Source organism: Dermacentor albipictus, chromosome 3 (assembly GCF_038994185.2).
Source record: "Dermacentor albipictus isolate Rhodes 1998 colony chromosome 3, USDA_Dalb.pri_finalv2, whole genome shotgun sequence".
NCBI classification, from domain to species: domain Eukaryota; kingdom Metazoa; phylum Arthropoda; class Arachnida; order Ixodida; family Ixodidae; genus Dermacentor; species Dermacentor albipictus.
Genome location: NC_091823.1, coordinates 27,320,164 through 27,344,984, shown reverse-complemented (window position 1 = coordinate 27,344,984; position 24,821 = coordinate 27,320,164). Strand labels below are relative to the sequence as shown.

At 41.4% G+C, this 24,821-nt stretch overlaps 1 protein-coding gene across 2 annotated transcripts; it reads left to right on the top strand.

Moving 5' to 3' along the window:
• Positions 1–3,041: 3,041 nt before the first annotated feature.
• On the top strand, positions 3,042–23,766 carry LOC139057336 (protein FAM114A2). Of its 2 annotated transcripts, none has more exons than XM_070535299.1 (14): positions 3,042–3,407; positions 3,733–4,089; positions 8,072–8,162; positions 8,974–9,114; positions 9,576–9,676; positions 12,397–12,531; positions 12,877–12,982; positions 15,286–15,450; positions 17,164–17,252; positions 17,928–18,002; positions 18,625–18,764; positions 19,395–19,467; positions 19,553–19,609; positions 21,530–23,766. In XM_070535299.1, exons 2-14 carry the CDS (start codon positions 3,733–3,735, stop codon positions 21,617–21,619), a joined length of 1,620 nt encoding a protein of 539 aa, XP_070391400.1. In that variant the 5' UTR covers positions 3,042–3,407; the 3' UTR covers positions 21,620–23,766. The 2 variants fall into 2 exon arrangements, with proteins under 2 accessions (XP_070391400.1, XP_070391399.1); XM_070535298.1 differs by having other exon boundaries at positions 3,405–3,535.
• The last annotated feature ends 1,055 nt before the right edge of the window (positions 23,767–24,821 follow it).

Here is a 24,821-nt window from a genome sequence, read left to right as displayed (position 1 = left end):
CCCACTGCATTACTAACCATTAACGGCATTGAACTATTACAAATTCGAAGAAAGAAAAGTCGACTAGAGTTTCTTTCAAACTTAATTAATTAATCATAGGATAGCCTTAGACACCGCAAAATATGTAACCCCCTTTATAAGCAGACCCACTTGACACCACTACCCTCATTCTCTAACACCTATTTTCGCAAGGACTGGCACTTTTTGGTACTCTTTTTTTTCCACAAACAATAGATGATTGGAATATAACTGAAGCATACCCCCAGCGCCCGTGAGCTGTATATCATTTGTGTAAATAATCTTGTTATTTTGTGTATTAATTATAGTTGTATTGTTCTCAAGCTAAAATTTTTCTTAATCGTCTACCTTACGACCAAACAATTTGTGTGAAAAACGTGTTACACATTTGTTTCATCTTGTCCTTTTGTGTATATCATCTTTGTATTTTGCTCACCCTGTTTGGACTTCTTGTCCGCAGTATTGTATAAATAAATAAATATAAATAAAATAAGTAACTCCTTCTGCTGCACGCGTAATGTAGAGAAACCAGATTCCAGGAGACACGAGCCATGCGGGCAAGACATCGGAGGATGTGCAAAAGTCTAACGTCCCCACAAAACAGAGCATGCCATGTTCTTGTGCGCTCTTATGTGAGACATGTGCAGCATACCATGCCTGCTAAGGAACTTGGAGCAAGACACACATGCATAGGGCCAGCTAGCCAAGTATGCAGGGTCGCTACAAAGTGATTATCATGTTGTCTAAGGAAGACAGTGCACAATACCTACACTCGGCTGTGAGCACGTGGTGAAATGCTAATGTATAGCTGCGACATCTTTGTATGGTGCTCTTATAACTGTCATGCACAATATTTTGCTTACTACAATAAATTTTGTGTATGAAAATAATGCATATTAAAAGCTGGGGTGACCATAAGATAATGTACTCGCCTCTTATGCAGTAGATGCAGTTTCAGATTTTGAAAGATATGTTTTCTTTTCCCTGCTCCTTTTTCCTGCCTGTGGTAGATTTTATTGCAGAGAAACAAGAATTTTGGGATATGAAATCAAATGAATTATGCCTGTACCAATGACTTCGGGAAAATTGTACTTGGGCCCAATTCACTGATCGCACCCTGCCCTTCAAGGGCAGCGCTAAGTTTTTTTGTTGGAGAAAGGGCCATTCCGTAATTCTACATTTTCATAAGGGCTGAGGAAAAGTAAATATTGAATATGTCATTGTATTGCTCGTGGTTATACCTTTCCAGAATCTCTTTGCAATAAGTGAATTGGTTTAAATGTGTGTAGCTGCAAATATGAATGTTCAGGAGTTCAAATTCCCCTTGAAGGAGAGAAATTACACACTATTCAGAATGCAGACAAACAAGCAAGTAACTCAAGCAAACTCCACTGGTGGTACACATTCCTCGTTTAGCACAGGTACCATGAAATTGATATTCATTTCTGAGCACTTCTGAGTGTAATGTGTAAAAGACCACCAAACTGCAAAAGCCCAATTTTCACTTATATTGTCACTATTTTGCTTGAACCACTTAACCTTGCTTTCTTCAATTCTTGGTATGTGCTGATCCTTCGTTCCCGAGAGCTAGCATAGTGCATGTTCAGCCCTTTTGAAAATGGAGAATTACAGAATGGCCCTTCATCCAAAAAAAAAAAAAAACTTAGTGCTGCCCTTGAAGGGCAGGGTGTGAGCACTGAATTGGGCCTAAGTACAGTCTTCCTGGAGTCATTGATACAGACATATTTCATTTGATTTCCTATCTTGAAATTCTTGTTCCTCTGCAATGAAATCTACCACAGGCGGGAAAAAGAAGCAGAGAAAAAGAGAAAAGAAAACGTATTTCTCAAGATCTGAAACTGCATCTACTGAATATATATGGAGGCGAGTGCGCTATCTTATGGTTGCACCAGCTTTTAATAAGCATTACTTTCATGTACAAAATTTATTGCACTGAGCAAAATATTGTGCATGACAGTTAAAAGGGCACCATCCAAAGATGTCACAGCTAACTGCTCATTTCAAAGCACATGTGCTCGAAGAAGTGCACGACGCCGCCCTTGGTGACGGCAGGCGGGAAATTTGGGGAAGCTGAGGGCAGTAGGGGTTTGGTGATGTGTTCGCACGCACCTCCTCGCCCCTAGAGCCGCTGCTACCCTCCTTCCTTTATAGCTGCCGGATTAAGGGGAAGCTTAAGTTCGGGTGCTCATAGAATAAGGAAACAACTTTGGGGTTCTCCTATCTAAGTACATGTAAAAGGATAATTCGTTGTTCTCGGCAACCACTGCACCAAATTTTACGAGGTTTCTTACATTTAAAAGAAAACTTAAAATCTGGTGACTATTTGTTTTGAATCTTTGATTTAGGTCGTCAATATTTTATTCAAACTTGACAAAAATCACAAATTTTCACAAAACGAAACTATGAAGTTTACAGCTCTTCAACTCTGCTACGAAGAGAGATATGATTATGTGAATTGCATATAATAGTACATCTAAAGGGGACAAAATTGACATATTTCGCATGAATCTAAATAAGTACTAATATGGAAATACAGCTTTTGCAAGACCCTAGTACACAACGTAACAAATTCACGTAAGGTAATATGGAATTTGTCCGCTCTGAATGATCTAATAGATGCCGTTTACAAAACCGCGATACCTGTTCTTCATGCAGAGCTAGTAATTTGTAAACTTGGTGTTTCTATCTTTTTTTCTCGGGCTTACGAATATTTGAAAATCGTTTTAACAAAATTCACGCCTGAAATCGAAATTCCGCTTCCAAATTACCATTCTCTCTCAAATGCAACAAATTTCATTCAAATCGGTCCAAGGGTTATTAAAAGCGTTTCTGCGTTTTACATGTATTTGAATAGGCCGCGTCGGAGTTGTGCCCACAGCCTGCTCCGATACAACCCTCAGCATAGAGTTTCCTACAAGATGACCCTCAGGGCCCTCAGGACTAGGCTCGACAAGACACGAATGCTTGTGCCATGTCTTGCGCCGCACAGCCGTTCAAGCTCGCATCATAGCTTAGAGTTTTGTGTGTGTGTATGGAGGCTACGCAGCATAGAGCTCAGCTTGGCACGGGGGCAGGCATAGAGTTCCCTACAAAAATTAATTTTTGTAGGAAACTCTGTAGGGGCAGGGACGGCGCCAGGTGTTCTGTGACGGCGCGGCCAGCGCATGGCCAGCGCCTCTGAGCCCCAAGCCTGTTTTTCTTTTCATCCGTGATGGGGCAGCACTGCGCCATTTGGTGCAGCAGAAGAGCAAGAGCATAGGAAAGTACCGTTGGCGTAAAAATTAACGGACGTGTGTTACGCAGGTCAGGCTGCTGTTTTATCATCTTTATTTTGACAGAAGCCCTCACTCACAAAAAAGAAAGGAAAGGTAGGATCATCGCTACCGCTTCTTTTCCAGAGCGCTTGCTATCGCCGCCCGTATGCTCAGTACCAAAACTGCGGATGCTGCTCCTTGTTGAATTGACGTGTCGCCATGAGGATGTGACTAGCTATGCAGTACGTTTCTTTTCTGCAAGTATTAAGTTTGTCTTGAGCAGCTCGTACGCGTCACGAAAATTTCAGCGCTTAGCGCAGACGCACAAGAAGAAGACGAATTAGTGATGCTCAGCATCACTTGTTGAGTTTCGCATAAGCGTGGTTGTCCGAGTCGATCGGAGCGGCCACTTCTTGTGTTTCTGACTGCTTCGTTTCAGATGTCCGAGTCTGAGGAGGCTTTCGAAAGCGCTGACGAGGACGTGGATGAATCGAAGCCGAAGAGGCGTAGCCGAACTACGTCCGAGAAGCTGAGCGACATCAAAGAGAGCGAGTCGCCCGTGCGCGACTGCAAAGGCAAGGGGGACGGACCGCCTCCCGAAGTCGGTGCAGCCGACGCCGCGCAAATCACGCCAAACAATCTTGCGGGTGAGAAGCAGGCCACTGCGACAGCTGACAGCAACGTCAAAGCTGGCTCCGAGCCTAAGAGAGATGATGCGGCAGAGACACCACCGGCAAAGGAGAAGGAGATGGGCGTCCTGGAGCGCCTTGCGCATGTCGCTTCAAGAGATGACAAGGTATGCTCGCTTCACCTCTCTATGTCGGAGCATGAAAATGAAGTGCATCATTTCTTTCTCTATGGTGCACCTTTCGGCACCATTGCAACTGTATATATGCATTCTAAGTTAGCAACGACAGCCCAGAGCAGAAGGCAATTAACACGGAGAAGCATATAGCATAAGCAGTGGGATAGCGCCTCGTTTTTTTCTATGTCGCCGTTTCCTCTGCGCTGCCTTCATAATGAGCTTCAACCAACTCGTTCAAGTTTACGCCTTAATTACGCACCATAGCAGCTAGACCAGTGAGCTCTTTATGTAGTTTTAAAGACAGATGCTTTGACAAAACAAATTCCATATTTCACCATCTGCTTCTTTTTCGAAACCACCAGAAGGAAGAAAAAAATAAAGCTGAACAAATCTAGCTTGTTGTGGACAGGGTTTGAAGGCAAACTTGTGTGCATAATCGTCAAAACATGGGATCACTACAATTATAGCGAAAGAAGAAAAGGGAACCTTACTTAACAGAATTTTGATGGCTCATACAAGAACAAAAAAGGTGTCTGATATATTTTTTCACCTCCATTATAAATTGGCAGTCTTCACTCCATTCACGTAAAGGAGCATTTTGGCTACTTTGTCTGATGACGACTCCATGTCACCTGATGCCAGCGCACGATGACTTGTGGTTAGCCGGTCAATTAGAGAATCAGGACGATTACTTGCATATCGTAGGTCTCAGACATTTGCCTTGCACATGCATGCCTAAAAATTAATTTGTACATACTGTGGTGAGGTTTATCTGACATTTTTTTCAAAGCACATAACCAGCAACTGAATGGTTATTTTGAAATGTGAGCTGGTATTTTTTGACGTGGCAGTAATTTATCAGGATTTCAAGGTAGATCCTAGATGGAATAATAGATTAGTTATATGTATATTCCGGAGCAAAAGTCAACCATTGCACCAGCCAAAAATATAAATTTCTATTAGTACAGCTGTACAATGTGAAGTTGTCTCAATACATTGTGTTGGTTTAAGAGGGGGACATAGGCTGAACCACTTGATTTCAACCTGCACGTCTAGAGTGCTAAGAAAAAATAAATGTATGCAACATTCGTGGTCTGCAGATATTTGCTCATGACTGTGCACATTTACTGTTGCTGCAGTAAAGAAGGCACATATACAGGGAAGTCACAGAAACACAGGCACATCAGCTGCACACACACAAATGCAAACTCTCAACTTTGGTACATTGAGCAGCTATCACAAATTCTGGCTACAGTGTTCATAGTATGTGTAACTCGTGTAATAGTGTCCGTTTGTCTTGTTTTTTCATTTTTCATTAGACACATCAAACACAATTCTTAGTTGTTCAGGACTAGTGAAGGCATGCTAGCAGACACACCTTCCTCTTCTGCTATGAAGAATGCATCTCTTGTGGTACATTGCCCAACTTTACTGATGTTTCAGATTTTAAAAAATGTTATTTATTTCTTTATTCAAGAATTACCCTGCATTGCTTGTGGCCGTTGCAGCAGGGAGAATTTGTAGCATGGATAGAAACAAGTCCACATTTATTTTGACAGCATACTTGGACAGCAGGCAGCTTGCTCGATTCTGCGATGCTCTTTGGATGAAAAGCAATTAGGGAGAAACGTGAAATGGTTTTTAGGTATGTTTCCTTAGTAATTCCAACATTATTGTTGAATATCTGGAAGAACAGCTTTAACTTCAATTATCTTAATCACAAAATGAGTGGTTCCTAACCCACAATGTGTAGCTTGGTTTCCAAATGGAAGTAAGTTTTCACTTACTGCTGACATTTTGCAGAGTACGCACATAGGCAGATAAAAATATTCCTTAACAGGCCACAAGAGCACCACCACCATTGTGAGACTTTAACCATCTTATCTGTTGTGCCATTTTATCAGTTTCACCTTGAACATGGACCTGCAACTTAAGCTTAGTGTATTACTGAATCAAGTAGAATACAAATCAAATCCTTTTATCTGGCATTCATTACAGCATCAGAATCTAACAAATGAGGACAAGAACTAGAAGCTGCTATGTAGCAGCTTGACAGAGGTTCTTTTGCACCTATCCTTGGTATCGAAACACGCATGCAGGTACATTGCATAAATACACAGTCATTTTGTGTAGATACCGCTTTTGCATAACTCTACTCAAGAAAAGGGGGGGAAAAACATGGAGAAAAAAAAAATTTAAAAGATATGAATGCTACTGCATTACCTTACATACAGATATAAAAGAATGCAATAATTTTATACTCCTGACGCCCCCCCCTCCCCCCCCCCCTGCAAAGAGAAAAAAAGAAATAACTCTTGTTGTGATGTTGTTGGTGCTGCTGTTATACTTGATTTGGCAATTCATCCTCGTTACGTATTTCTGTCTGTGTCTTCAGTTTGCCAAAAGTCAGCGGCCCAAGAGGTATCTCCAATGCAGTCTGTTATAAGTATATTAATAAAGGGAAAATTAGGCATCCACCCATTCATAGCAATTGCTACAAAAGAAACCTATACGGGTTCCTCGAAAGAAAAGCCTCACAGTTAAAGAATATAAGTATACTGCAAAAAAAAGAAATACCACATTGATCAAGCACTCCGTACAGATGGTTAACCAGCGAAGCTGAGATGTGCAGCCCCAGTGTTTATCACTGGGTTAGTCCCGACGGTTCATTAAATAACGGCTTGGTAGGCTGCTGGATCCTCAGTACACAGTTGCTGCTTGCACTAGGCTGCACAAGCCTGTTCTTGCGCCTGGGCTGCAGCATCAGCACAAAGTATACGAGCTAGTTCCCGGTTCTGCTCGTAGCATTGCTGATCGAAAGCTGCCTGCTCATAACGTGTGGCCTACCCATTTCAGAGCTGCTGCTGCAGAAACTGCTGCGCGGGCTTGGCTACGATGGAGAGCAATGACGTCACTGCTGGCACAGCCAATCACGCGTCTCTCTCTCTTTTTTGCGCATGTGCATGGCGTTGCGCCGAAGGAGTTTTCGGCATACAGACGACAGACGGATGGACAGACGAATCGGCTAGCCTTATACAGCTTCGCTGTAAAAGTTTCATGAGGCAGTTTCGCATCATTATGTACCAAAAATGAGACTAATAGTATACAATTAAAAATACACCAGTGTCCTAATGTGAATAACAAACTATATATTTTACTTTCATAATCAGTGTTACCTTCTAAATACAAGGTGATTAATTTATGTATGCAAAAAACAACAACATTTAAATCTACTCAAGTGCATACAATAAAGCATTTTCAAATGCACCTGCAAATCAACTTGCAATTGCAAAGGCAAAATGAAGAAAGAGGGTTCTTGCAGTCAGTATAATACAGTGTTATAGAAAATGTTACGCATGTTTACTTATTTAAAATAAAGTGTTTGATTACATATTGTTTTAGTGTGCTCTTAGAAATTTGTTTCTGTACTAGTGCCATCTTTTGCAATTTTGTTGAGCAAGCTTGGTGCACGAAATGATAATCTGCTGAATCCACATTTGGTACATGGGAAAGGTAACGGCCATTTTTCTTTCTTCTAATGTCATGTGAAACCAGCCTGGGTACATAAGGTTACCTAAGCGGTAAAAACTATGGTTGCATCGGAAATATTTTTGACATCCTATAGCAAGGTTATGATTACACACTTGTTTCAGAGTACTGATTTTAAGTTTTGTAAGTCAACTTTTGTAAGTTTGCTTTTGTAGTAGTACACCACATCTGGTGGCAATATGTTAAGTGAGAGGAACATAGGGTTTTATAAATAATTTGTTTGACATTATGTGCTGTGACATATTGAAGTCTACAGAACATTCTGTAAGCCTTAGCTATAGGGGTGGCAATAAGCCCTGCATGATCATTCCAAGTCAAAGGTTCATTCAGTAGAGTATAATATCTGCATGCTTCTTTTTTCTTACTGGTACTATAGCAAAGTGTAATAAAGTTATTGGTTTTTTATAATGAACTTGCTTTGCAGAGCTCACCAATTAACTGGGGTTTTGGAAAGTGGGGATCGTCCATTCTGTCAACAGCTGCGACATCAGTAAGCACCTTCACCAACCAAGTCTGTAAGTGAACAAAAGATGGCATGACTTGTACTCATCTATCCTTTGATAAAGCTGTGAGATAGCTGTCCATTCTCTTAACATGAGTTTAGGCACTGAGAACAGAGGTAAAGAAAAAGGACTAGGGAGTCTTGTGTACATACTTTACAGAACAGACATAACTATATTTGAGAACCATTAATGTGTTAACATTGATTGCTGTCGAGGACACACGCAACTAGCATTGTGCAGAATTACAGTGTTCTCTAGGAGCAGGCATAGCAAACACATTATGCAGAGTGATAGTACATGTTGGCAGCATCCTCATATTATCAGTATTCAGTAGTTACTGTGCGTACATGTCGTAAAGCACATTAGTTCACTAAAGAGTACATTTAGAACACTACCCTTAAGCATGCATCCTGATGATTCTGGGGTGATTAGATTTTGACGTGTAAAGCATGCATAAAGGTATGTTGCTTACCAACATTTATAGCTCAGCAGACACTATACATACCAGTGTTAACATATATGTGCTAGCGTGACCCTCTTGTGGAACTGCCACAGTTCCACAATAGAATTAATATGCTAATGACTGATGTTGCGGCTGCCTGCAACTCCACACGTGTTCAAGCTAAAACCCTATACCAGCTAACGCTGTAAAAATGAGGAGCAAATATAGCTGCTTCCGATCTTACTGTTTGTTTCTGCACTTCTTGCTTACTTAAGGAGGAAAGTTAAGTCTGGTAATGAAATCACATAAAACTTGTTTCTAAATATTTGCAAGATTAAAAATATATCTTTAAATATGTTTTCTTGTGGACTGTCAATCTAGCACAGGGTATTGGCACGGTCATTGAGACGGTAGAGTCAACACTCGGTGCTCCAAATCCAGAAGAACTTGCTCAGGAACTGGAAACTGCAAAAATCGAAACACAGCCAGATGCTACCTTAGGCCAAGCCACTTGTGATACAGGTATGTAGTCAGCTGCAATTGATCACTGATATAAAAAAAATATTTCGTACTTCATGAGTAATGTAGTGCCACCAGTCATTTAGTTGGTAACATTACATTTATTTTCGTTTTGGACACCCTTCCTGTTTGAATGTTTAAAATATGTCATTATTGAGACAGTACATAGGTAGTGAGGATTTATCCTTATGCAATAATGAAAGCGCTTGAACTTGGCATAGTGTCTCACAGATTCGACGCTTTATTCCAGTGCTTTCATTACAGCTGCACCTTAAGACGAAAATACCTGTGATATATCCAATATTTGCTATAAACATACATGGTAACATCAGCGGGAAATGATTACAAATTTTATTTTTACTTCATTATATTTAATGATTCATTATTTTTGTGTTTGTTATATTGAGGTTTACCTTTATTGAAATAAAATTGGAGATAAGGCACTCATGAAATTTGCAATGCAGATCAGTCCAAGGCTGGTCAAACTGAGGAGAGGCATGACAGCCCAGGAGTTGGTGGCATCTTCAGTGGAGTCACAGCAATCACCAAAGCCATTGAAGCCACTGTAAGTGAATCCTACGCCCTACACTTAAAGCACCCATTATTAAATACTGTTTATTACTGTTGGCCTTACATGCTAAGATGATGCTAGTTGGTTTACAGGTGTTACAATGGGTTGGTGTGCAATCTATGGGAGCTTAATTTGCTTAGCCATCCTTTGCATATTTTACTAAATACCATTTTTACACCATATGCTACCACATAAGGCAGCTGCGATTTGCACACATGCATACATGTGTAAAGTACGTTAAGACAACACGAGGGGCTCGCATGTGTAAATTTGCTAAAATCATTGCAAGACATTGCATTTTATCATAGTCTGTAATTATTCTGGCTACAACCATCACCACAGCTGTAGTCATTTGACAGTCCATATTTATTTACAGTGGGAGCAGTGTGGTTGATCCTTTGTTCAAAGCATGATGTGTTGGACCAGTGCCAGTAATTCCATAGCCTCATGCTCGTGAATGTAATCAAGAACATTACTTGCAGCGCTTCGGAAATGCTCCATATAGTCTATGTGCAGCCAGCGGGCTTCTATTTTCATGGTTTCGCTTATCTTGAAACTTCACTATCTTGCAGTTTTTTCTAGTTTTTACAGCTTCTAGTTAACTGAGGTTTATTGTACTGATTTCATTTCTGGGAAAAAATTGAGACACCTCTTAGATGTTTGATTTCAAAGCAGCCTTTGCAGCACGTGTTTTCGAGCACTCACATAATGCGTGCTTTTACCCACTGCAGCTATGGTATTGCGCTGCTGGGCTCGAGGTTGCATGTTGGATTATGGCTGTGGCAGCCTCATTTCAATGGGGGTGAAATGCAGAAATGCTTGTGCACTTAGATTTAGGTAGACATTAAGTAACCCCAGGTGGTCAAAATTAATCCAGAGTGCACCACCATGGCATGCCTCATAATCATATTGTCACAGGGAGTATTCACTCAACTGTAAACGGCTAGCACTTGGCTAGTCAAGACTGCACAGGGCACACAGGCTTTAGCAGCTCCTCCAGTCTGGCAGGAGAGACTTGACTCAGCCCCACTACAACGTCCTTGGAGACCAGCCCGGCGAAATATGTTGAGAATGGCTGGCAGACAAGGGAGGTGGCTTTTAAAGCTGGGCGAGAAAATGATGACGTCGACCAGATAACAAAGACAGGTCGACCACTTAAGACTGTGCAGAAGAGTGTCCATCATGCATTTTGAAAGTTGCAGGTGCGTTACACAACCCAAAAGGCATGACCTTAAATTGGTAGAGGCCATTGGGTGTGATGAAAGTGGTCTTCTCGCGGTTGTGGTCATTGATGGTAATTTGTCAGTATCCCGTACACAGATCTAGCGCTGAGAAATATCTGGCACCATGGAGGTAGTCGAGCGCATCATCAATTTGAGGGAGAGGATACACATCCTTCTTCGTTACCCGATTTAAATGGTGATAATCGACGCAAGACCGCCAGCTGTTGTCCTTATTTTTCACAAGCACCACAAGGGATGCCCAAGTGCTAGAGGAAGGCTCTATCACAGCTTTGTCAAGCATTTTCTCTACCTCCTTTTGGATGACTTGGCACTCAGATTGAGACACTTGGTAAGAATGCTTGTGAAGGGGGTTGGCGTCTCCAGTGTCGATGCGGTGGACCACGACATGCGTATAGTCTAGTGGACTGTTCTCAACCTCAAAAACATCAAGGTAAGAAAATGGGACAGCACGGAGTGCTGCACGTTGGGAAGGTAAGAGGTCGGGAGATATCATTTTGTTCAGAAGTGCCTTGGTTGGTGCCGATATGACAGATTGGGGCACGGTCTCATCATCAGCAGCGAATGCACATCTATACATTCTTCCAGCAGTGACATTTCGGCTAGTGAAATTTCTTGTGGAAGAATATGGGTTGAAGTAGAAAAGTTGATGACTGGAAGCATCGTTCTGTTGTTTGCAACAACCACTATAGTGTGAGGAAGTGCGATGTTGCGCGAGAGGATCAGATCTGTGAGGGGAGCAACCACATAGCCACCATCAGGGACTGGGGGAAACGCTGAATGAAGGTCGTAGGTAGCAGCCTGAGCAGGTAGTCGTAGAAACTCCACAGAACGTAGGTGAGTGTTACGTGATGCGGCGTCATCAGGAAACAATGGCAGTTCGAGCCGCAGAATGCCAGTAGAACAATTGATGAGGGCAGAGTGGGTAGTCAAGAAGTCAATACCAAGAATGACATCATGTGGGTAAGCGTTGAGAACAGTGAAGAGAACTGAAGTGTGGCGGCTGGCAACAGTAATGCCGGCAGTGCACTGTGACAGGAGAGACTCTGACCCAGCCCCACTACAACGTCTTTGTCTTCGCTACTTTTCGTGACTATATCATGGTTTTTGTACATAAAACCCCAGAACTTCACTTTTCTTTAATGCATCTTTGAGTAAGAAACCGATATATTCTGTTTAATGCTTTGTTCTTTATTGGTGCATCTCCATGTTTTTCAAGTGTGGTGCTTTATGAAGTCATGAATAACCAATTAGCCCATCAGTATTTGATAGGTAATTGCATATAAGAAAAGTGCTTCCTTACTTCTTTAGCCCACTTTCATATATAGGTCGTGTATATGCAGTACAAAGCTGGCTCAAAAATCAAATAAACTGTTTTGATTTGAATTATGGTGCATTCTGTTCTTCTTACTTTTCTTCTTTCTTTTCTTCTTTCTTTTCTTCTTTCTTTTCCTCCTTCTTTGTGTGCACCAGGGTTCCAAAGTGTTGAGCGGTGGTCTTGACACACTGGAAATGATTGGCAAGAAGACCATGGACATTCTGACGGAAGGAGACCCTGGTCTGCGCAAGAAAAGGGGCATGTTCGAGGGCAAGACGAGTCTCTCCGAGGTAGGATTGCTCTGCAATCAATCTTGTGCAGCAAAGGAGCAACTATAGCCAAACCTAGGAAATGTGAAACTCCACCTGAACTGTGTGTTCAAAATTTTAGCTCCATTTGCCACTACCCTGTTACTGTAACTCAGTGGCTTCAAGGGATTTTCTGCTGAATGCAAGGACTAAGCGAAACTTAGTGAAACTTGAATTTCACTTAGTTGGTTGAGTATTGCAACAGAAGCTGCTTATATGGCCATCACTTAACGAGAGCTCTGCATGGCATAGTAGAAATTATAGACAAGGCTATATTAGACTACTTTCATGTGCTTTTGAGTGTGTTGTTGGCCTCTTTGTACGAAGGTTCTGCGTGAGGCAAAAATGAAGGCAGAAAAAGAAGCTGAGGAGAGAAAGGCTGAGGAAGCTGAAGAAGTGATCAACTACAGCAAGCTTTTTGATGAGCACCAAGGTGAGAGCAGCTTTCACATAGTTAGTGCACAAAAGAACTATGGGGGCACCTAAGCAATTCTTATGATGTGTAAATGCAAGAGCATTACATGTTGCTGCATGTGTCACTGAGTTATGTCGCTGAGTTTAGTGTTGCGGCAAAATGTTGCTGAGTTTAGTGCTGCTGCGTTATGTTTCCAAGTGTAATGTTGCTGCTTATGAGGTCGCCGCTATGCAAGACACAAGCCGGTCATATTGCGATCTCGCAGCTGAGTTATTTATTTGTGAAGTTCTCTTAAAAGTAGTGTTTCATGCACATTGCATTGAGTGTTCTTTCTCAGTGGCACCATATTTTTCAGCACAGTGACACCACTTTACCAAGCGATGACAGTACTTTTCCGAGTGGCACCATGTTGTTGACATTACCTTTCTTCACCGGGTTCTTAGGCAAACTCCATCTCATACAGTACTCTGGGGGGACCTTGTAATCGTCATTCAACGGGTACCTGACGCGCGTTGCCTCTTGTTTGTTTTTGTCGGCCATGGGCTCCAGTGACGCCGAGTCCCTGACAATGCTAAAGGAAGAGCAAACAGCTGCAACTCGCCGTGCTCGCTCTGCCATCTATTGAATCGCCTGCTAGGCAGAGCCAACCACGTGCACAGCCTCGAAGGTATTCATCTCTGTCACCTGTTGCAATGGTGGTGCAATACAACGGTGGCGCAGTGGTTAGCGTGCTCGTCTACGGAGCGGTTGCTGTGGCAATGGGGCAGAGGATTGAATCCCCACTGTGGCCATTTTTATTTTTTTGTGATAGCAATTATATGGACACTCCAGGCACATTTCTGCCGTCGCCGTCGCCGTGAGGTTCCGTATGAGTGAAAGCGTGTGAGAGTGAGCTGGCAAACACAGTTCAATCTCATGTGCGCAATCAAGGAATGCCGCCCAGATGCGTGCCCTCTCCGGCAGCTGCTAGGGTGCCTCAATGTCCTCTTCGCTCACCGCTTTGTACAGAGTGAAGACAACCGCAGCGTCTACTACAGCGTTGGCCACGCGAATTGCGGATGCAGTAGTAGACGCCTTTGGCAGACGTCGTAAGGACACGTTGCAGGCGCTCGTGTGTCTCAAATACGGTCTGCAACATGGCCAAAGTGCGTGCCTGCATGGGTCTCATCTTCAAAGCAATCTGCGATGTTTGCAGAGTGTGTGTAGTGCCGGTAGCTTCGTAAATGCTGTGCTTTTGACATTTCATTCGCACTGAAGTGACAGACGCATGGAGGTCAACTGGCTCGCGGCCACTGCCGCGATTCCTAACTACAGCAGACAGTTTCCACTGTCATCAAGCAAAATGTGTTCATGTTTATGTGTGCGCATGTGACACCGTGCTGGTTAATTTAGTTAAAACACGTTGACAGGCTAGTTGGTTTGAATCCATGATAGAATGTGTAAGCGTGATTGAACAAGGACACAGAAAAAAGCAGACACACAAAGACAGCGTTGTCTCTGTCTGTCTGTTTCTTCCCTACGTCCTCGTTGAGTTACACTTACATATTCTATCATTGGTAATTTAGTTAGTAAGCAAATGTTTATAAGTTTATACAGCCGATAAAACTACTATCCTTACTTCATACAGTTATCTACTAATTTGCAATCACAATCGGTGCTTCGCCTTTCGGGTGGAACTGCGAAATTTTTTCTATTCTTAGTTAGATGAAGATGAAATAATTTATGTGCTGTTTTTCTGCCACGGCTTTCTGATGACGGTGGAGCGGTACAATGAACCAAGTCATGCTCTCGCATTAAAAATGCTGCAAGTTAAGATTCTGAGCTTGATAGACTAGGCCTCGCATGTTGCATCAGCTGCTGTATTTTAACCTTGTGCATCTTATGTGCTAGGTGGGCATGTAAATGTTTGTACTGTTCATCCATGCCAGCTCACACTGCAATGCAGCACTAAAGACAAGTTGAGCTCACCCATGCATACTTTGTTTATAAATTGTGCCACAAAGAAATTTGCATTAGTTAAGACAATGTGAAAAGCAAAATATAGTAGTTAGGTAGTTTTTAAAACTACCTAGGTACCATATCTGTTTATAAGCTCGTGCCTTCTCAGTCTACAAAGCGTAAACTTAAATTTGAATATCTGAAAACACTGGTTCTATCATCAGTTATGAAAAGCAGTTGCAAGAACCGCCTGCGTTTTTTCTTTCCATTGTGTGCATTCCATAGTTGTTGACAACTCCCAATCTATAACATCCAGGGAAATGTTTGTAATGTAAATAAATAAGGAAAGAATAACAGCTTGTACATGCCCTATTCATTTACAGGTCTTGTGCATCTGGAGGCCCTAGAGATGCTTTGTGGGGAACGGAAGACAGCTGTGCAGCAGAAGCTGATGGAAGCCGGAGAAGAAGAAAAGGCCGAACTGAATGCTCTGCTAGAAAAAATCAAGAGGACTTGTGAGAGCCTGCCTGCGACTGATGACACTCCAGGTGACATTGCAAGTGTGACTGAAATGCGTCATTGTGTTGGAGACCTGCGTCTGTCTTTCTGTATAGCTGCTGTTGGCAAGAGCTGGTACAGTAGAGCATATATAGCACAACACATTTGTTAAGCTACATCAAACATAACAATCGTTTGTTCTTTTTAAAGTTCCAGAGGTGAATGAATGCGCATTGTCTAAACATAAGCCTTGTTGTCTGTCCAAGGGTAACTATGTCTTTATGGCAAACATACACTGAACCATTTTTTTTTTTTTCTACTGCAAATTTGGTTGCCATAGCACTTTATGGTGGCATCAAAGTGTCGTTCGCGTGTGGTTATTGCTTTAATGCTTGTGCTGTTTCTTTCTCGCTTCTTTGCCCTCTTGTTTTTTTCACTTGTCATTTTGTTCTTCATGTGTATGCTGGGTGTTTCTGTGAAGACTGCCAAGAATTTCTAAAGATCACTTGTGGGAGATAGCACAATTCTAGTCGTTGAGCTGGATTACTCCATAAGGCAGATATTTGCATGAAAAATTGAGATGCATATTTAATGATTACCAAAAATACTAATTAAGTTTTTTACTAATCAACTTATGGCAAATATTGCTGTTTACAAACTGTTGCTGAGGAGTTCACAAGGCAGATCCACTTAGTACTAATCGTCAAGATGACACCAGTTTTGAGATGTTAATTCCCAAATTTTGCAAAAAGATACATTGGCAGTCCATTTACTTTTGTGCTCCAATGCATAAAACCGCATTTCGTTAGATAAAGTGATACCACAGTCCATTTTTAACCCCAAGTTTTATGGCTCATATCTCGAAAATGGTGTCATCTACAGAGTTCTTTCCATTAGATATACCTGTCAGTTTCACCGGCTACAATTTGTAAATCACAGTGAGTGCTGTAAGGTAATTAGTGAACATTAGTTATTAGCCAGTTATGCATTTTGATTCCGTGTAAAAATAATGTTCCCCTCTTTGAGTAATCTAGTTCAGTGACAAGAATTGCACTATCTGCCACAGGTGATCATTAAAAATTTTGGCAGTCTTTGCAGAAACACCCAGTATATACCAACATACAAGTTCTTACTCATGCTGTGGCACGTTGCTAGTTGTAAGATAGGATTCTGACAGACTGGCAAATGTAGAGAGTTTTGTGATGCTTGACAGCCATGTAACCTTGACGAAGCATTTAGATATGACCATGCTTTTCTTTTTAAGGAACTTGGCTTTATTGGGTGCAATGAACAGTTTGTACACTGCAAGTTTCACAAATACATGTTTCACATTATATAGGCAATTAGATTTCTGGTCACTCTGTTTATTTAAATATTCCCAGTTGTGTTCTGTTGCATAAACACAAGCTGTGTCAGTCAGAAGAAAAAAACAAAAGCATGCTTGGAACTAGCGCAGAGCTCACATTTGTTTGAAATTCCATGCCACAGTGCAGGTGGTCTAAACTTCACCTGCTAAACCATGCAAGAGAACATTCAGTTCTCCAGTTGCTCCAGAAAGTGCAGAAAATTCAAGAACAACTTGGCTGCTATAATTCTCGAGACATGTTCGTTCTTACCTTGGAATCATGTTGTGTTCAGTTATTCGAACAGGAATTTTGAGCATCTCTAAGCCTGTTGCTTCATGCTCCAACAACATCACTTACACCATTTTGTTAAAAACTGCAGTCTTGTACAACTGCCTCTTGCTCTATCCCTTGTTGCAGATGATGAGCTTGAACAAGAGTTTGAAAAGTTGCTGACAGGGCACCTTTTCGAAATTGGCCTCAACCTTAGAGGGGAGAAGCTGAAAGAGGTAGGCAACGCTGTTTAGCTTGGTCTTGTGCCATTTAAGTTTCCAGTCATTGCACAGCAGCACAATGTCTGTAAATGACAAGCAAACATGTAGTCACAAGCAGAATCCTGGATATCACAACAGCATGTGAAAAAAAAAGCTAAATTTCCCTGCAGCTTGCACATACAGCCAAGAATTGGGAGGTGTGCTGCACTGGCTGCACGTAAAAATGCACTGCACTGTATTATTCCACGCTGTACATCTAGCTGTGAAAAAAAAATTGACAGCACCTGTCAGGTGTTGCGTGGGTACATGAGTAGCATAGTTATGGTGCATACTTTACTTCAAATTGGTGCTGTATGGGCGCACTCAGCAACAGGGCCAAGTGAGTTCGCGCAAAATGTGGCAGCGGGTGCCAGTGTGTCGAGAGATCCCTGGTATTCTCGTGCTTATTTCTTTAGCCCTGTCATGCGAAAGATTCAACATGTGTGCAACCTTCTTGTGCCAGCATGTTTGCTACAGCCACATACCAAAGGCCTGGAAGTGATTTTCATGAAGCTGTTGGCACATGTGCAAATTAAGTGAAAGCAATCGACATGGAAATATATATATATATATATATATATATATATATATATATAATATAATATAATATATTTTTTTTTAGTGCCATAAACATTGCTCACTTTTGTGCAGACTGACCTTGAAGTCAGAGAGTGGCTTCAAGACTGCATGGCACGCCAAGAAAAAGGAGAAAAGGTGGACGCTAAGGTAAGGGCACATCTAATTTACATTGTGGCATTGAGCAGCTTTTTGCAGCAAAGGAAGTGACAACACTGTAGCACAAATGTACAAAAGGAAAGTGTGAAATAGGGGCATTTATTGCTCCTTTTGTACAACAATGCAAGCTAGCAGAAATGCAAGGAAAGGTTTTCTTCACTGGAGACAAGCTGAGAGATTGAGGAAGTTCGACTTACCATGCAAGGATACCCAAATGAATGTTTGCCATGCTGGGCTCCGAGTCTTGGGTCATTCGCGCGTGTGGTCCAGCTAACTGAAGAGTCCAATTTGACATTTTTTCTGCATATTGTTTAATTCGACCCGCCAGATAATTTATCAATTTCATCAGTCCCGTAATGTTGAATTGATGTATGTCGACTGTATAAGCGTGGATGTTTGGGGGTAATTTTTTTCCCTCTAGTAATTTAGAAGGAAGACAACATTTCGCATTTGCTAAGCATAAATATTGGTTGATGTTGATGTGTTGCTTGCTTAAATTTTTGTCTGCAATATACATAGAACTCATTTCCATAACCGAGTTTGCTTGCTTGCTGGACACATTATAGCCACTGCAATCAGGAATCCGACTTGGCTTCGTTTCATTTCTTTATAGGAGGTTTACAGGCGAGGCATTGAGACCATGGCCGAAATGACAGCCAAAACCATGGAGCTGTACCACAAGGTTGCCGAACTTCTACTTGTGAAGACTTCACCTGACAGGACGCCTATGCACTATGCTACTCAACTGACAGGGTTTGTCCCCTCCCTGACATCATACAAACTTACCGCATTCATTGGAGTCCTTTGCACTACAGGATGATAAGTCCCAACAGCACCAAGTAATAAACATCGCCAATGACTGAGCAATTAAAAAAAATGTTGCTGTGTTCTTGCGCAAAAGTAATCTTTTGCAAATGTATAAAAATGAGAGGCAGAGCTGTGCTTTAAGGTCAGCCACATGAGCAGCAGATGTACAGGCTGCCACAAAAGTTTACAGGACACTGGATTTGAGAATAAGCTGAATTTCGGCAAAGGTTGGACACATAGCCTTAAATTCTGTTTAATTCTCTAGCAGTATCTGCACCCTACACAAGGATCCATTAAAGTAGAATCGTCATGCCTAAACAGAGCAGAAATTCACGTTCATCATGAAACCTGCGTCCCATGAGCTTATTTTGGGGCTACAGTATCTTTTGTTCACATAAACAAGCATACAATAAGAATGTTTCATGGCCCCAGAACTAGTGCACTTCTATCATTAAATGTACAGGGCCAGTTGAAATGAGACGTGTGTGTGAGAACATGTGATTACGACAAGAATGAGTTGTGTTAAGTTACTTGCACTTCTGCAAAGTACACTTATCTCTCTCTCTATTCTTTCAGCCTGACTGCCGTCCTTTGTACTGAAGTGGCCATCCTGTCCGCCCAGTGTGGGCGCTGCCTCAACACAGCTGCCGTAAGCCAACCTGCGTGTCTTTGCCATTACTCTAATAAAATAATGTACACACAACGAAAACATAAAAAATGCTCTGTCTTTGCAGGATGACTCAGAAGACCCGGACTCAGTTACACCATTGATTACAAATATCTATTTGGAGGTGAGATGTAGGAGTAGTGAAGGCGATCTTTATTTCAAAAGGGATGACCATGATAACTATAAGGATGCATAAATAAAAATTCGCACAGCTCATTGCTTCATAGGTGGGAGGCTAGGGACAGCATTAAACCGCGAGGCAATATGTTGCTTTTTGCCAGGGTTTAGTTTGGTTTCGCCAAGTTTATCAAGTATGGTGGTCAGCTGCCAAGACATACTTTCACGCAGAACTTTTGCTATACTCTTTAGATAAAAACCATGTAAGCGGTCTGTAACCCTGATTTTCACAATATGTGTTCTTTACTTAAAAAAACTAATGCCCCAGTAGTATACAGCACTGGATGGCAAAACACCAGTCTTAACCTTGCTGTTTGCAAGGGACCATCATTCTTTGTCATAAAGAACACATTTCAGTGCATTTTATGTGCAGAATTGGTAACAATAAGTTTTAAAAAAATCAATCTGTGAGCCCAAGCCATAATTTTGGTGTAATAGCTCATTAACGAAATTTGGGGCTAGCCAACTTGCCTGTCCTTCTTACCATTAAACTTTCTCTCGTGTATCTGTCCAACTTGATTTTTTTTTTTAATGGGAAGACTGCTAGAAAGCTCACTCCCATTTGAGCATACTATAATGTGGACATCCTCTAACGATGAATACAAAGAAATCTTAAGCAGGAGTTGCGTGGGATTTCTTGCCAACATATTTCCGATGTAGCATCTTAGGAATCTGTGTGTCCAGTTTACTCTGCATAATGACTTCATCTTAACTACAGCTAAAATGTGTTCCTTGCATTTACCATGAAAACCAAATGCACCATGGTATGCATTTAAGCTGAGAAAACACTGCCATTTTTGTGTGGGAGGACATGGATGCATTGAAGCTGGGAAATTCACCAAAAATATGTATAAATGCATGTTCTCTGTGTCTACTGCTTAAAAATCTGTTCATTTTAAGAGGAAGCTTTAGCTCGGCGGCTCCTGTCTAAATACATGGGAAAGGAGAAATCATTTTTTTTTTTTTGCAACCACTGTACCAAATTTGATGGTTTGTTGCATTTAAAAAAAAGAAGTTAAAATGTAATGACAATCGGCAGCAAATTTATTATTTAGGTCATGAACTGTTAAATAAAAATTGTTGAAAATCATAAATCTTCAGAGAAAAAACTGAGGTTAACAACTCTAACTCGGGAAAGGAAAAAGGGTATCACAATTCTTTTAAGTGCATATAATAATACATCTAAAGCGGATAAAATTGATGTATTATATATGGCTCTCAAATAAACCATTAATGTGTGAGTAGGACTTTTGAAAAACTCTCATAAACAATGCAGCAAATTCACATAAGATGTAAATTGATAAATCAAATTTGTCCTCTTTGGATGCTCCAATGGGTGCAGTTTACAGAACTGCAATATTTTTTCTCAGCGCAGAGCTACAAATTTGTAAACTTCGTGCTTCCATGCAGCTCTTGAATGTGTTAACACTGCTATCGAACTCGTTATGTCACACAGATGTATTAAAAGTGTTTCATCACTTTTTGAAAGTTCCCTTTGAAAAATTTGGGCCCCAAGTGAAAATTCCGCTCCCAATAGTCGGTAGAATTTAACATTCTCTCTCAAATGTAACAGATTTCATTAAAATAGGCCCAGTGGTTATCTCAGAAAAGCATTTCTGCATTTTACATGTATATGAATAGGTGGCATCGGAGTTCGGCCCGAGCTAAAGATTCCTCTTAACAGAAGTTTACTTAATGTATGCAAAATGAAGCAAAGTTACCCAATTTTTTCAGCTCACCAGATAATCCATCCCAAAGGGAGTCTATTGTACGTCAATTTACATTTTAGAAGGCCAATCGCATTCCTTGTTTGGCCAAATATTGTAAGCAACCACTGTGAACTTTATGAGAAATCATTCTGTTGCAGGCCTCGAATAGCAACACCTACATCCAAGATGGCTTCCAGCTCCTAGTGCCCATACTACAACTACTTGCTGTGCAGCAAAAACTTGGCTGAGTGGCTGCTTCAGGATTCTGATGCCAACTTGTACCCAGTGGTTTAGCTGCGACTCCTGAAAGACCACTGCACAGGGTTCTGAATGCATGTGTTGAATGCAGCTGTTGAATGTGTTGGCACTGCTATCAAACTCCTAATGTCACACAAATGTCACCTAAATATGGCCCGACATTGGAAGTGTTTGACCACCATGAGACTAATGGCAAATGCATCAGCCTTAGTCAAGGAAACTGAGAATTTAGAGACTTCTTGAATAATTTCCGCTGACAGCTATGTTGCCTGTTTAGATCACCGTGTTTGAGTATGACAACTAAATGTCTTAACTTTGGGAACTTTCCCACCATCAAGTCGCAGTACATATGCCGTGTAAATGACAATTGCCTAGTGCATTCGCATCACTACATGTGAGTAATGTTTGAATATCACAGGCAAGCCATATTTGGCATTGTAAATTTATTCAATGAGATGCGTTGACAGTGGTACCACTGAGAGTCTATCCAATTGCCATGTAATGAATTTGCAATTCCAAGTTAGCTTTTAAGTAATTATTACATAAAGCCACAATGACATGCAGTAAAGTGTATTTCAAATCTTGTGCTTCCTGCCTTTACCATGCTTGTTGAACTCCTGTGTTAACTGTTAGCACAGACACTTCATTGCAGTTGCATATGCATGTAACCCTCTGGTAATGTTGCAAGCTTGCTGTCTGGAGCTATAGTCTGCTGCCTTGGGGATGCACCTTTGGTGCTCAAAGCCTGTTGTAATCATCAGCTAAGACCCATGCATACCATTATAGAAACACCTTTATAATGCTGAGCACTGCTAGCGCATGCTTTTAGGTGCGCTTTTTCTAATGTATCAGGCAAAGCAGCAAGCTGTATCTCGAGACTTTCACTGCATCCACCTCAAGCTCAATCTACCACTAAAGAGTTTATTTTTTGTGTGTTTAGCATGTTCAAATGTAAAATAAACTATGCTGATAGGACTGCAAGCATCAGAAATTTTACTTTCTGTACACTGTGTGAAGTGTGGCAATTTCGTGTTGGTGGAAAGACGACATTCTGTACACCTTTCCAAGGAACGCTTCCTGCACATCTATTGTGAGCCTGCCTGCGCACATGTTAAAAAAAATGGCAACAGAGGTGATGTGAGCTTTCTACATGTGTTTTCGGAGGCTAAAAGAAGCATTTATCTTGCAGTAATGCATGCGCACGCAACCGCACACACAGCATGGAAAGGCATGTCATGCCGTGGCCCAGCCAACATGCTTGCTGTTTGCCAGCACAGATACTGCACAGTACGCTGGTGCTGGCCATTTCAAGCTACTAGGTTTTGTTCACTGAATGCTTGCATAACTGGTTGGTACGTCAAAGCTACTGTTGGCGTGAACACTTCTACAGAGGTAGTGTTGCTGATCAGACTTCTGCGTGCCAAATGTGTTACGAGTTCTAACGAGTGCTAAAGTGTTTGTTGTCCATGACATCAACACTTTCTTGTGAATGTTATTGCTTCTTCATGTACATATGAGTCTGTTGGAAGTAGCTCCAGCTACCTGCGTGCTTATGTGTGTTCTAGTGAAAATTACTAATGCACAAGGTAGAGAAACCAGAGATTGTATGTCTTTGTTCTCCTCACTAGTGCTCCGGTGATTTTGGTCATAGCCAGCATTGGCGCTACCACAGTGTAAATAAATGTTGTAAAACAGCTTTTGTGCAAAGCTATCCAGGGCAACCCAAGTAAAAACCACAGTAAACATTGAAGCCTGGACGTCTTATGTTGTTTGAACCTGTACCAGTGACCTGCAGTCAAGATGCTTTTATGTTTGTCAATCAAGATTTCCCAGTAAACAAGGACATGGGTGGAACTATTTCATTGTGCCCTGCTATACAAATCCCTACTATAGCAGTCCTTTAATAGCTGCAATAGGACAACAGCTTTCTCTTTCTTGTGCCTTTTTAATTATGTTGCCATAGCAAGCCTCAGATATGAGATGCGCTGACTGACTATTCCCAAGCTCTGTCGTTGCTACATATTCACGACTTCTACCCAACGATGCTTTGGGAACAGTCTACTAATATTTTAAGACTCTCTGCCTGGACATGCGACTTATGTGCAGTCGATTCGTAGACTTGATTATATATCGTAGACTTGATTCCCCATCCAACCTAATGCAATTAAACTGTATTTCTACGCTAGAAGCCCGCAGAAAATTTAGGCGGCTTTCATTTCTTTATAATTGTATGTTTGGTAACATAAAAATAGATCTACCTGACTGTATTAAACCCTTAACAACACGACGCACACGCCATGGCCATGAATTTGCTCTAACCCCAATCTTTGCCCGAACGAAGGCTTTCAAATTCAGTTATTTTCCAAGAACTGTGGAAGAATGGAATTCTTTGCCTTCTGATATTTTTGGTTCCGATAATTTTCTCGCTGAGTTGGAGTGTTACCTTCTCTCTTAAGCTTTATTTATCTTTTTTTTCTTTTTGCTTTTCTTCTTTCTTGCTTGTTTTTTTTTTTGTTGTTGTTGTTGTCTGTTGCTTTGCACATTCATGTTGGATGTAACCCACACCTGCTTGGGCCACCACATTGGCCTGCAGTATTTTGAAATAAATAAATAAATAGCATAAATATCTTGCCAAATGCAGGGAAGTTTCTACTCAGGTGCTACATGCTGTCATGCTCAGAAACCACCATAGTGGCAGCTTATTCGGTGCACTAAGTTGATGAGCACAGATCTTGCTTTGAAGACTGGTTTACTGTGGCATGATCCTTCAGGGCTAAAAAGTTTCAACACTGATAAATAGTTTTCTTGCATGGCACAACCACCAAGCTCTGTTCTCTGTGGCAGTTTTACTTTAGTCTTCATGATGTACCACCTTATTCTTTCTTTTCTTCCTATCTTCCATTTTTATCCCCTTCTCCTGGAGGAGCAGGTCGGCATCATGCACCTTCCAATAGAAGTTGCTAGCCTGTGCTTCCCCTTCTGTCTGTTTTCATGTTTGCAAACAAAATAATGGCACATGAAAACTATGTTCACAAATGCAGACAAAGGTATTAGGCCAGCTTCTATTTCCGAGTGCTTAAGTCATCATTCACAGTAATAAGACCCACTTACAAATTAAGCAAGTGTCGGCATTCCGTTTGCAGGGAAGTTAGCCAATTTACCTGGGTTAAAGGTGGTTTAAAACAAATACAT

What these genes read in the sequence shown, in the direction of transcription:
- LOC139057336 (XM_070535298.1), top strand. Translation starts at nt 3,482, where the DNA reads ATGCTGCTCCTTGTTGAATTGACGTGTCGCCATGAGGATGTGACTAGC. An exon ending in GCAAGACGAGTCTCTCCGAG is followed by an intron (nt 12,532 to 12,876) that starts GTAGGATTGCTC and finishes CTTTGTACGAAG; the next exon opens with GTTCTGCGTGAGGCAAAAAT. An exon ending in GCTTTTTGATGAGCACCAAG is followed by an intron (nt 12,983 to 15,285) that starts GTGAGAGCAGCT and finishes ATTCATTTACAG; the next exon opens with GTCTTGTGCATCTGGAGGCC.